This window comes from Lepeophtheirus salmonis, chromosome 14, assembly GCF_016086655.4.
Source record: "Lepeophtheirus salmonis chromosome 14, UVic_Lsal_1.4, whole genome shotgun sequence".
In the NCBI taxonomy this organism is placed as follows: domain Eukaryota; kingdom Metazoa; phylum Arthropoda; class Copepoda; order Siphonostomatoida; family Caligidae; genus Lepeophtheirus; species Lepeophtheirus salmonis.
In genome coordinates, this window is record NC_052144.2 from 29,968,919 (window position 1) to 29,981,921 (window position 13,003).

The 13,003-nt window shown below is 34.3% G+C and overlaps 4 protein-coding genes across 4 annotated transcripts; 3 read left to right on the forward strand and 1 right to left on the reverse strand.

Moving 5' to 3' along the window:
- Nucleotides 1-1,071: 1,071 nt before the first annotated feature.
- mRpS18A (mitochondrial ribosomal protein S18A) lies at nt 1,072-2,239 on the forward strand. Its single transcript, XM_040725417.2, has 2 exons — nt 1,072-1,391; nt 1,460-2,239. The coding sequence occupies exons 1-2, from the start codon at nt 1,157-1,159 to the stop codon at nt 1,726-1,728; spliced, it is 504 nt and encodes a 167-aa protein (XP_040581351.1). The 5' UTR covers nt 1,072-1,156; the 3' UTR covers nt 1,729-2,239.
- Edc3 (Enhancer of mRNA-decapping protein 3) lies at nt 2,007-4,388 on the reverse strand. Its single transcript, XM_040725416.2, has 4 exons — nt 3,899-4,388; nt 3,228-3,852; nt 2,748-2,965; nt 2,007-2,680 (listed from the first exon to the last, which is right to left on the reverse strand). Exons 1-4 carry the CDS (start codon nt 4,083-4,085, stop codon nt 2,313-2,315), a joined length of 1,398 nt encoding a protein of 465 aa, XP_040581350.1. The 5' UTR covers nt 4,086-4,388; the 3' UTR covers nt 2,007-2,312.
- Nucleotides 4,356-6,455, forward strand: LOC121129690 (gastrulation defective protein 1 homolog). Its single transcript, XM_040725415.2, has one exon. The coding sequence runs from the start codon at nt 4,449-4,451 to the stop codon at nt 6,378-6,380; it is 1,932 nt and encodes a 643-aa protein (XP_040581349.1). The 5' UTR covers nt 4,356-4,448; the 3' UTR covers nt 6,381-6,455.
- A 153-nt stretch (nt 6,456-6,608) lies between these two features.
- LOC121129689 (gamma-tubulin complex component 2) lies at nt 6,609-9,749 on the forward strand. Its single transcript, XM_040725414.2, has one exon. The coding sequence runs from the start codon at nt 7,152-7,154 to the stop codon at nt 9,579-9,581; it is 2,430 nt and encodes an 809-aa protein (XP_040581348.1). The 5' UTR covers nt 6,609-7,151; the 3' UTR covers nt 9,582-9,749.
- The last annotated feature ends 3,254 nt before the right edge of the window (nt 9,750-13,003 follow it).

Below are 13,003 nucleotides of genomic sequence, written 5' to 3' on the forward strand. Positions count from 1 at the left end.
ATATTTGGTGCCGAAATGGAACCAATTGGGAACATCAGTCAGATTGTATTCATTTCCTATATCCCCACTCATGAGCTTAAAAGGAAGAAAATAATTTAAGGGTTAGTAATTATGTACAGGTAATTCCCATAAAGCAATAATTATGGCTGATGAGTGAGCCAGGAGTCAGCAGAGTTACCTGTATTTATTCAAAGGAGTCGGTTTGAAACACGGAGAATATGTATATTTATCCATGATTTAGAGTTACAAATTTTAAAATAGGATACATATTATACATATTGGGAGCCGGGATCTCTACATGTTTTAAATCCAACCTCAATAAACTATTCGATCATACTTTAGAAATTTAAATTAAATTATCAGTCCTAAAATAATAAATTTCAAAAACAATTTCATTAAAACACATCTCACATCTTCATTTCACATCTAAGAATCAATTATTTTTAATTTATATTTTGGAATAATATTTTGTGATCTTGCTTCCGAATCCAAACATTCGAATTATGCAACTCCAAATCCATTTGACTAATTTTGCAATTACACTTGACTATACCGACTTTATGAATTAATCACATCTGTATTGAAAGACGAATCGAAGAATAATATTTCTTATTAATTAATTATTTGAATGAAACTTATTACATAATGATCTTGTACAGACACAAACGGAAGTTTATACTTTATATTTGAAGGACAAATTTATAGTTTAAATAATTTGTTGAACATTTACGTTAGAAAACCCTTTAGCATAAATCTACTTTTATCTTGAATTGTATACATTTAGTAAAGCTATCATTTTTGCTCAAGAACAATTTTTTTAATTTCAAATATTATCCTTAAATTGAAGATTTGCTTAAAATACAACGTGATGTTGAGATAAAATTACAACTAGGATAATTATATTATAATTGTAAAAAGTTCATATTAGTTCACCAAGTGGAATTTATCAAAAAAGATATGTTTTTCGTCGCAAGGGGTTGCGTGATTTGAGATTGTGCTCCTCCATATAGTATAAAAACTCATTGTTTTTATCTTTAATTACAATGCAAACAAAATATCTCTTTATTTTATCCCATGCAACAGCTGATTTTGGTTTAACAAAAAAAAGGCCAAATATAGGCATCAATTATATATATATAATATTCTAATTATCAGCATGTACTGGAATCGCTTATTATTCCGTAGGAATATCCTCCCTAATCCATCATTCATTCGGGGACTTAAAGAAATCAAAGTATGCAACAACAAAGAGAAGAATACACGAACGATTGAAGGAGTCTTTATGGACTCTTCTCGAAAGGCAAAACTCTTGGAGCTTCCTCAAGCCTGTGGAAATGAGAATTGTCACCCATTTTGTAAATTTTCAGAATCTCATAATGTGAAACATACAGGTATATTCCATTTAAGCTGCCATTAATGAATCAATCAGAGAGCAATTTACTTTATTTTCTCTTTTTAGATGTACTCATACTCAATCAGTTTGTAGACTCGAGGGGTAAAATGTTGAATCGTATAGACACGGGACTTTGTAATAGACAATATTTGCGACTTCTCAAGTTAATTAAAATGTCACAAAAAGCAGGGATCATGGATGACCCAAAGAACTACTATGTTAAAAATGACAATAATCCTTGGGATAAAAACAACACCTACTGGGATGAAAGAACCATCGATATACAGTGGACGGAAAACGAGCGCATTAGAAGAATTAAGGATCTTCAGAAATAATTATTAAAATGATAATATACTCATGGGACAATAATTTATACGTCTATCATCGTTCCACAAAATTATTTTTATATACGTGGTACAAAACGAGTATTCTTATCGTTTTTTATATGATCTGTTTGTATACTGTATGTTACAATTTGCTAATTATATATTAACTTGGATATCCCTCGTGTTTAGCGCAATAGTAACTATATATCATATTTTGTTAACGAGAGTATGTAGAGATGTCCAGCACTGATTTCTCAAAATTTAACTTCAGAACACAAATAACAAACTTAATGATGTTAGATTTATTCAACGATATAGTTCTTCAAAAGTTAAAATTTATCTTATTTTCTATCACATTGTGAAACTAAAAAGAATACAATTTTGAAACTCTACTCTTTCTTCACTTGATAAATTTTGGATGCTCAAAAAAAAAAGAAGAAGGGTATGTCAATATAATGTGTCACAATTATAGTAATACTTTGGGGTGTTTATCATGTCAAAATAAATATATATATATAGATTGTTTGGTTGTTAAAAATTGTGCCAAAGAGGAAGATAAAAAAAAGGAGCATTTAAAAGTAAATGAATTTTCATCATTTCCGATACAATTGAATAGCAGACTTAGCTCCATAGGGAGAGGAAAACTTGATGCCTGCATTTTTAAAAATAAGATCTGGTATTCCAATGTTAACCATGTACAATTTTCCACCTTCTTTATCTAAAAAGGGGAAGGGAAGAAAACCGGGTACGATTGTTATTTTAGATGAGTGTTTGAATGAAGGTCCTCTTTGCTGTTGTGGAGGGGGATCAATGGATACGATTGGAGTTCGGGGATCCACTTTACTGTTGACCCATTGACAGGCTTTTTTATACCATGTTTGATGTTTTTCCTCAGATGAGGTATCAAAGCTTTCTAAAGCATTTATCACAACATCAATTTCTGAATGCTCCTGAGGTAAATCTAGAATTAGGGGATGGAGGATTAAGAAACGAAATGAAAGCGTCCTTAGGAATAATATAAGAGATACCTTTTGTACTTAAAGTGCATTGTTGGTCAAATAGTTCGTATAGTTTTAACTCAGAATTGAAGTTGGGCTGATCCGAATACATGTAAGGTACGTAAACTATTGTCTTGACACCATGTGAACACAGGAGTCGAGCTATTGCTAGTCCATAGCTGCCAATTTTTCCTCTACCACAAAGAATGACTGCAGTAGGGATCTGATGAGTGTTGGAGGGAACTAACCTAGAAGTAGTAAAAGAGTCATGGGTGTCTGTTTTCGATGTGGTCGTTCCAAAAAAAGTGAAAGATAGATAATGAAATGAATGAATGCATCTGTAGGCATTGGCTTAAATATTATCGTCAAGGCATTTTTAAGACGTAACATTCTGAACAATGACATTTTCCTTTTTGACATCATATAAATGAAATAAGACTGCAACTCAAGTCCATTTCAATTGATTTTGAGTCAATTAAATTCTAAAAGTGAATTCAATTCTATGAATACCTGTGAGATGCTCCCAGAGTCTGCAAAACAATGTCTGCAGTTGCTCTCGAAAAGAGTTCGATGATTTTCTCCCAGGATATTTTGAAATTGTCGAGACTCTCATGGAGACGAATTCTATTTTCCAAATTAATGGAAGGGATCATGATGCCAGAGTCAGTTACATATTCGGAAGTTGAGTTTTTGGTTTTAATTATTCGATACTGAGGAGGGGAAGAGGGAAGAACGTTTTCATCATTTCGATACTTCGAAGAATCTCCATTATTGGTTTTAGGGGATGAGCGGAGCTTTTCATCCAATTCATTGAATATCATGCGTTTATCGAATAAAGCGAGATTCTTTTCGAAATCAAATTCTTCATCCATGTCGAAGGAGTTATTCCCAAAGCATTCTTCATCACGAGACTTGCGTAAATTATGGTATCTACTGCTATTATTACTGCCGTTATTATTGATGCTTCGAGCCATGAGATTATCTGCAACAAAACTCCGATGATTACTACTAGTATTATTGTTATTGCGGATAGTTTGTGGAGGCTTTTTCGTCGTGGTGACGGTGACAACGGATTTGGAGAGTTCATCCTTTACGGAACTGTGACTATTGGAGCATTCCGTAGTTGACTTGAGAACTAAAGAGAAAATCAATCATTGGATCCTTATTAGAGCAACACGTACCTTTGATGTTCTTAATATCTTGGGAACGAAGCGTGACATGCGCCTGAGTGGAGGACACTCCATTTTGGAACACGTCCCGAATCGTGATCGTGCTCTCACCCAACTGAATGCTCTTCACAATCCCCTGATAAAATCCAAGAGGCCCACAGTTCAAAGATACCCTTCTACCAATCCAGGCACTGTCCATTTCCTAATAGGCTTATTCTCAATCACAATAGTCAATAGACAATCAAAAAGGATCCAAATCTCAAATCTCAAGATTTAAGCATAAATTGATAATATTTAGTATTTACGTTTCTACGACAGATTAAATTCCCTCCGAGTGGCAGCATTGAACAAGGGAATAATATTGTACAAACTCAATTAAGTTTTGCCTTTTATTTTTAAGTATAGAAATACACTGCCCCCATAGACGAGGCTGAGTGACTAGACCTTATAACACTCCAGGCAGTAGTAGTCCTCACTGGATCATGTTACGTCATTACTCATTAGTATCACAACAAACAAAAAAAGAAGCAAAACATTTTTATTGTTTTCTTAATAAAAAACAATGAATTTAGGGAATTTGAAGAATCTAAAGATTGGGGCTCAGTCAGAGTCCAGCACTATTATTGTCGAGGGATTCGGTAAGTTTGGTGGAGAAGTCTCGAAGGAGAACTTTAAGGATGTTAAAGAGGACGAAAAAGAATCTCCTGCTAAGGAGAGTAAGGAACCTGTTTCATCCGCATCAGAGACTTCGGATTTGGATAAAGCTGTTGAAGAGGCTAGACGCTTAGCTCAGACTCGTAATGCAGAGTCCAATGCCATGTTGGATGCCAAAGGTCAGAAGCTTGTCACAGAAGTGCCTCGTATTTCGGAAAAGGTTAAACTTGATTCCGAGATATTTAAAAAACCCGCCTCCGCCCCTCACCTAGAAACTAAAAAGACAGCAAGAAAACCTGCTACTGAAACCAATGACTCAGATGAAGAGGAAGACAGTGATGAGGATGAAGAAGAGACTCTGGAGTCTAAAATCCCTCGTTCTCATGAAATAATTTTATCCCATGGTGACAAAGCCGTGACGTCCCTCTCAATTGACCCCTCTGGCTCGCGCTGTGTGTCAGGGAGTATTGACTATGAAGTTAAATTCTGGGATTTCGCAGGCATGGACTCATCCCTCAAGAATTTTCGATGTATACGTCCTTGTGAAAGACATATTATCAATAATTTAGAATATTCTTCATCCGGAGATAAAGTTCTTGTTGTAAGTGGTCATTCACAAGCCAAAGTTTTGGATAGAGATGGAAGAGAACTCCTTGAATGTATCAAAGGAGATCCTTATGTCATGGATTCAAGACGAAATAAAGGTCATGTGTCAGCTTTAAGGGGTGGTGCTTGGCATCCAAAGATAAAAGATGAGTTTCTAACCTGCTCTGAAGATGCATCACTTCGAATATGGCGCACTGAAGATAAAGGAAGGAATTCAAGACATGTTATTAAAGTTAAAGCAACTTCCGGACTTAAATGTATTCCATCAGCCTGTGGTTATTCCAGAGATGGTCTTCTTGTCCTAGCTGGATGTATGGACGGATCGCTGCAACTATGGGATCACAGGAAAAATTTTGTCAATGTTGCCATGTGTCGCCGTGCCTGCCATGAAAAAGGTGCAACTATTTCCAGTGTCGTTTTTGGTTATGATAATCATCATCTTGCGTCAAGATCAAGTGATTCTACGCTTAAACTTTGGGATATTCGTGCATTCAAAGAACCCGTGCATGTTGCAAAAAATCTTTATAATCGTTTTGATAATACAGATTGCTGTTTTTCACCCAACGATAGAATTATTGCGACGGGTTGTTCCATAGCACAAGAAGGTTCCTCTGGGAAATTGCACTTCTTCGAAAGAGACTCTTTTAATGAAATATGTGTTATGGATTTGGGGAAGACTCATGTTATTCGATCAAATTGGCATCCCAAACTTAATCAAATCATTGTGGGATGTGGCGACGGTAATGTAAGAGTATTTTATGATCCAGATCGATCTATTAATGGGGCAAAGCTTTGTGTTGTAAAAAAGAAGTCATCTGCCAATGCTAGATCTGCTGCATTTGTAGAAGATCAGCAAATCATTACCCCTTATGCTCTTCCTTTGTTCCGACAAGAGAGACAAAAATCCACAAGAAAACAAGCAGAAAAGGCTCGTAAAGATCCTGTCAAGTCCAGACGTCCTGATTTACCTTTAGGAATGAAAGGTACTGGAGGTAGAGTCACGTCTGGAGGAAGTACGCTTCACTCTTGGATGGCAAAACAGATTTCCGTAAAAAATAAAGATGATCATATTGACCCGAGAGAACGAATTCTTAGGCATGCTAAGGAAAGTGAGGATAATCCATATTGGATCTCTCCAGCTTATACAAAGACTCAACCCAACCCCATTTTTCGAGAAGAAGATCAAGATGAAGATCCTCCAGAAAAAAAAACCAAGACAGAAACATTTGGTTAAATTTTGTGTTTTTTTTTAAATATATGACAGAATAGATTTATTATAACAAATTAAAAAATACATACATACACCTACAAGTTCGAGTACGGCTTAATTTTTTGGGTTTATGATATATATTTTTTAAATGAGACCCAAAAAGGCGATGAGGCAAAAAGTAATTCTAGCAGTTGTACCTAAAATATGGGGTGAGTACATTATTTTATGATCGGAATGTTTTTGTGAAACATTATCCATTTAAATTTACTTTAAAAAAAATATTACAATGATCTTTGATGAGATATTTCATGTTAGAGATGAATGATGAACGGTACTTTTAATGGAAGTAGTGGAGTTTATTGAATATATTATCCTTATCAGCTACAAAAAAAAGTCATAATTAGATGCGAATACTTAAAATAAATTATTTGAAAGCAAGATAAGACAATGATATTTTGATAATAGAGGAGTGAAGTCTCAGTGGCAATAGAATATTGTTTAATTTATGAAATATGTAGAGGCAGCAAGAGCCTGCTCTGAGAATGAAGTTCCCTCCAAGAGAAGAATGACGTCATGACTCATGTTCAACATTGTTTGGTTTTCATGAACTGCAGATTGACACTGAGCTAGTTTACTTGGAGCCACGGCACTGTGGACAATACTCCACGGTCGTACAAACAGCAGTGAGCACACACGTCTGACGGTTAGAGGCTGGAACTGTATTGTTTTCTTTGTAAATCGGCGTGTCCCAGGGTTGAACACTGTTGGAAGTAAGAAGAGTCTATATTTACAAATATGGATCCTATCGCAGATTTATGTTCTTTGTTGCATCGCCTACCTCAGGACCTCGCCGCTGAGTACATTGAGGATTTAGAGAATTGTAATGAATTTGGGAATTTAGGAAGGATCATGAAGGATATTCTGCACTACTCTTCTTCTCCAAGTGAGTTTCTGAACCGATTCAATGAATTGACACGGGGCTCATCAACAAGTGAAAATGTGGTTTTGTTACAAATCCTGAGGAACCTCCGTCATTTCTCGAGTTCTCCAACAGCTTCCTTCAAGAGTTCCACCAAGTCGGATTTGAAAGTATTAAAAGAAAGACTGGAACAGCAATTCAACGCCTCTCATCTCCATAAATCCGATCTTGGAAGTGAGAAATGCCAGAAATTCTTTAGTGGGAGACCTCACCTCACTCATGACTTTGTGCCCTCCAATACCTCCGATTCTCTTAGTTTTGGCTCATTGAGTTCTATTCCTATTGAATCTCAAGATAATGCCATAGTAAAAGATTTACTTTGTTGTTTAGTAGGCATTCCAGGAATTCACATCGTTCCTAAATTCCATCCAAGAAATGGACGTGTTGAATTCTTTAGCATAAATGAATCATGTGATACAACATTGAGGGAGCTCGTGAATCGAATCACTCCATTGTGTCTTCATTATTCAACAGTGGTTAGATTTGCTGAAAATAAGTCTACGGCTAACTCTGGAAGAGTGAATCAAGCCCTCAGTGGTGCCATTAATTCCTTTCTCAAAGATTATTATATATTTATAGCCCAATTGGAATCACAAGTGGATTTAACACTCAATAAACTTTGGTTTCACCTCCAGTCTACGATGCAAACGCTCTCCACACTAGCTGAGGTATGTGATATGATTGAAAGTTCAAATGCAAGAGGGGGTAAAACTCTATCACTTCTTCACGAACAAGTTGTCATTCACAATGGTCGTGGGGATGCCTTGAAAAACATAGGAGAATTCTTGGTTGAACGAGCCTCTAAGCCCTTTTTCGAAACATTGAGTCTGTGGATACAAAAAGGAATTATTTCAGATCCAGGCAAGGATTTTTTTGTTGAAGATAATGAAGTTATTGAGCGATTAATGCTTCCATTAGAATACTCGGATGATTATTGGGAAAAAAGATATTCCTTAAACGTAAATTATGCTCCTAATTTCCTTCATCAGCACATAGATAAAATACTTAGAACTGGAAAGTATCTTAATGTCATTCAACAGTGTGACCGCACAACTCAATGGCCGGAAAAAATTAAGACCATCGAATATAGAAGTAGCCCCGAATACTATATTACACCTTTAGAATCGGCGTATGCATTTGCTTCTAAAACTTTACTAGACTTACTCGTCAAAGATCGAGATCTTATTGGGCATTTGCGGTCAGTCAAGCATTATTTTCTACTCGATCAAGGGGACTTCATCGTTCAATTTATGGATTTATGTGAAGACGAGCTCCTTCAAAATGTAAATCAAGTTGAACCAGCCAGACTTGAGTCTCTGTTGGAACTTGCTCTCCGAACTTCTGGTGCTAATGCTGATCCATACAAGGATAATGTGGTGATTGAGCTGCTTCCTTATGATCTTATTTATCAAATGTGTCGCATATTATCAATTGACACAGAGTCCGAAATTGAATTCAAGGAGCCAGTGCCAACAGAGGAATTAACGGGATTAGAAGCATTTGCATTTGGGTACGATGTACAATGGCCAATTTCCTTAGTTTTAAATCGAAAGTCTTTAGCATGCTATCAAATGCTTTTGAGGCATATTTTCTATTGTAAGCATGTAGAAAGGCAATTATGTAATGTCTGGGTTCTAACCAAAGTTACTAAAGAACTCCCTGTCGAGGAATTTACAATCTATGGCCCCTGCTTTGCACTTAAGCAAAAAATGCTGAATTTCTTGCAAAATTTAGAATATTACATGACGTTTGAAGTCCTGGAACCCAATTGGGAAGATCTCATTTCCAAGATAAAAAGTGGAAAAGTGACCAACGTCGATCAAGTCCTTCAGATTCATTCAGACTTCCTCACTACGTGTCTAAACGATTGTCTGTTATCAAGTCCTACTCTTTTAACAACCATTAAGAAATTGCTCGGAATTTGTGTATCATTTTCCAAATTTATGAATGCCATTTCCGATCCAGAGGATTTGGAAGTAGATGTTCGAAATTTTGAAGATGATGTCAATAAATTCGACTTGGGATTTACTTCTATGCTCCTCTCCTTACTCGATAAAATTGCCCATATTGGACGTAAAAACTATAATGAGCGAATTTTAAACAATATCTTATATCGGTTGGACTTTAATGGCTTTTACTCAAATGCACTTAATCGTTTTGGTTCAGAAAATTCTACTAGTACGCTGGCAGACTCAAATCTATGCTTAAGCAACGATCACTATGATATGAAAAGACATGATACTTGAAGATGTCCATTAATTATTATTTATTTATTCTTTATGCCGACTAGGTTTCGAAACTAATAGTTATTAACGTTATTAATAATAATTCTTATAATCTAAATTATTAATTAAAAAAAGATGAAAAATAAATCATTTGAGCCGTACTTAATATAAATAAATTATTACCCTTTATTTTCTATCTGTGTTTTTTTAATTTATAAATTGTTATCGTATGGTTATCAATTATCATTAGTATTGGAGCTTAATCTCTAAAACTTCGACTGCTCCGAGACCATTATAACTTTTGCAATACCGAACTAATTTGTTCCCATTTCGAAAAAACATTCTATTCTTCTTCTAGCTGAGTGTCCGCTCTTGCTCTTGAGCCCATTAGTTTCTAAATAGTTATTCTTTTTATAAAGTCACGTTCACTATATATATATAGATGGCCCGTCAAAATAAAAGCAAGCTAGAAAGAATTTTCTCAAAATTGACTGTGGGTTTTATTTATATTTATTGACAAATTATCGTCAATTTCTATCAACAAGTTATTCATATTAACTCTTTGAGTGTGCTGCAAATTGTACTTAAAGTGGCCTAAATTGATTGTCATAATGAAGGAGTGAAAAATTGATGGATTTTATTTGAAAGGCCATATCGGGGCCAAATAAGTCTTTTAAATCAAATTTTTTGATATTTTAACTCATACCACAAATTTGAATACAAAGCCTATAATTTATTTTAATATGTCTATGAAATATTGGGGTTTGTGTATATATGATGTAAAAATAACTTTGGGATTTTTTTCCTTTTCTTGATTTTTGTTCAAGATTGTTGACGCACCAAATATACACATCCCTTTTCTTTATTAATATAAGGCCCTGAGCTTTAGCTACACATGTGTCCTCCGCAGTTAGAGAGGCAGACAAAATTTGCTTAATTTTAATATAGATGACATTAGAATTAAAGATATAACCCTTGTTATAGGTTTTCCCTAAAAATATTTATATTTGCGTTCTGTAAATACCAATGATTATAATTGCCAAAGAGGAAACTTTCCTCTAACCTCAACTTTTTGACTGATTAGGGTTCCCTTGTTTAAAAATAAAATCATGCTTTATAAGCTATCACTGATGCCAAATCATTATCAACTCAAAAAAAGTTAATGAAATGCATGATATCAATTTTGTTTTTTATTTATTTTTATTATTATGAAAAACTCGATTTAAATCAGCCGATCCAACGATAAAGGTTTCTTAAGACTAAGTTTTTTCAAGGGAGAAAACAGGGTTCTTTATTAAAAATTGTACTTACCTTTGGAAAAAGTATTCATATAACGACCCCTTAGAAACAATACAAAATGAACGCCGTTCATTTTTTTCCCGAAAAAAAAAAAAAAGTTAATAAAATGGGTTTTTTTTTTTTTTTTCATATATCATTCATTTTTCTGTTCAATCTCCAAGCTTGCATATAAATAGTTATTGTGAACTGTTTAGGGATTATATGTTTTTAAAAATAACTTCGTAACTTTTGTTTACCCCTATTTGAATATTCAAATCCAAACTTATTGAGTCGGAAATCCTCTTTTAAACAGCTAAATTGAACCGTCGCCATGTTGGAATACCAACCTTTTAATATTTACGTCAGTATATCTCTTAAAATATACTTACTCAAGGCATCACATTTGGTTCTGTTAGCGAGATAATTACATTTAACTCTACATATTATATTCAAGGTAACTGACAAATTAAGATACTATTGTTAATTTATATTTTTCACATAATCGTTTTATGTTTATTACATATTCTAAATATTACAATTTATTGCCAATGACCGCTTCAGTACATCACTTAATATTGGGAGACTGGTTTCAGTTGACACATTAGAATTTAGTTGGCTAAAAAGAATCATGAAAAGGGAAGACGTTTGGGCAAATATAATCAAATACGCGTTTGAAAATCAACTGGATATGGATTATCAGACAGAATATTTTCTGGACTGAATCAAGTTTTTAAAGTAATAAAGACCGTGTGTAATTATTGGTAAAGAATGACAATTTTTTGGGTAAATTTCCATCGTTGTTACTCTTATTGCCTTAGGTCCTTATGAACAACTCAACTATAGCGCTTGCCTTGGAACTGTCGATCAGTAATATAAAGAACATGACCTAACATCAACAGGAGAGCTGAAAAGATTCACAGGAAATAGCTCGGGTTCTTCATGCAGGGATCACTTCCTTGACTTGTGCTGCTAATTTCGTACAACAAGGCCCACTAATCCCATTCTTTATAGGAATTATTTCAGTGGAAAGCAAGAAAGAAAAAAAAATAATGACCAAGTTTTTTAGTGGCAATGCGTTGGTAGAACCTTAATATGGAAGAAGAAGCAGTTAACCCTAAAATAATTCACTCCAAAACCTTTACTATATGGTCACATAAGTGGTTTTAGTACAAGTTAGCGACATCCTCGAATAAAACGGATTATGAATGTTTTTTCTGCAAAGAAGCTATGGAATCTCCGTTCCATTTGTTTTATTCTTGTGATCGAGTGAGACCTCTAATATCTACGGTGGAGAGTATCATGACTGATATGTTTGGTATAAGTCTGAAGGCGTCAGATTGGCTCATTGCTTTTACAATGAGAGGAGAAAATGACTTTAAAATAGAGGCGATAATAGCAGAGACTATCACGATAATGTATGCATGCAAATCAAAAAGGATTCCTCTTCCTGTAGGTTTGAACACGACAATCGTGAGATATATGGACTCAAGTGACATTTAAACTATATTAGATTTAATATTTTTATTGTATAAAAGGGGACTTCTCCCCATTTTTTAAGAACTCCGAAATATTTCATGCGTTTTTAAATAACTGGAGAAACTTCCATTCTTTATTAATTTATTTTTAGTAATTTTAAACAACTGTAAAGTTCTATGCATTTTTCCGATTATATAATTTAAAAAAAAAAAAAGAATCTCCCAAGGTTAATAGAAATACAAGGTTACACTGTACATAAGTCATAACGCTTTTCCCAATTATGTTTGACTTCCACCACGCTTTTTAATAGTGACGTCAAAGAGTATATATTATTACAATTAATAATATAATTTCTAGTATTACATTGTGTTAATATATCCTTGTTATTCTCTATGACGTCAGAATATCTCTGTCTTACTCAGTACGGTACATAAACTTGAAAATTCTAGCAAGCCATAAAGCCGATTACATGGTGATTTAACCTTGTATTTCTATTAGAATTCGATCTTCCTTTACTCAAGGACAACTAGAAGGTCCTAGCTTCTACCACATTATATCTCAATGTATTAAATTAATTTTGCCAACATTAACATTCCGATTCCTTGATAGATTTTGAATATCTTTAATTAGTGTTTCTAATGGATATAGGTGAAAATTAAATTCATTTACACTTTTAATCCATTTTATTC

Bases quoted from the DNA above. Each gene is read 5' to 3' on its own strand.
- mRpS18A (XM_040725417.2), top strand. From the start codon at position 1,157: ATGTACTGGAATCGCTTATTATTCCGTAGGAATATCCTCCCTAATCCA. The intron at 1,392-1,459 runs GTATATTCCATT...TTCTCTTTTTAG, and splicing joins TCATAATGTGAAACATACAG to ATGTACTCATACTCAATCAG.
- Edc3 (XM_040725416.2), bottom strand. From the start codon at position 4,085: ATGGACAGTGCCTGGATTGGTAGAAGGGTATCTTTGAACTGTGGGCCT. The intron at 3,853-3,898 runs GTACGTGTTGCT...TTTTCTCTTTAG, and splicing joins AGATATTAAGAACATCAAAG to TTCTCAAGTCAACTACGGAA. The intron at 2,966-3,227 runs GTATTCATAGAA...TACTACTTCTAG, and splicing joins ACTCTGGGAGCATCTCACAG to GTTAGTTCCCTCCAACACTC.
- LOC121129690 (XM_040725415.2), top strand. From the start codon at position 4,449: ATGAATTTAGGGAATTTGAAGAATCTAAAGATTGGGGCTCAGTCAGAG.
- LOC121129689 (XM_040725414.2), top strand. From the start codon at position 7,152: ATGGATCCTATCGCAGATTTATGTTCTTTGTTGCATCGCCTACCTCAG.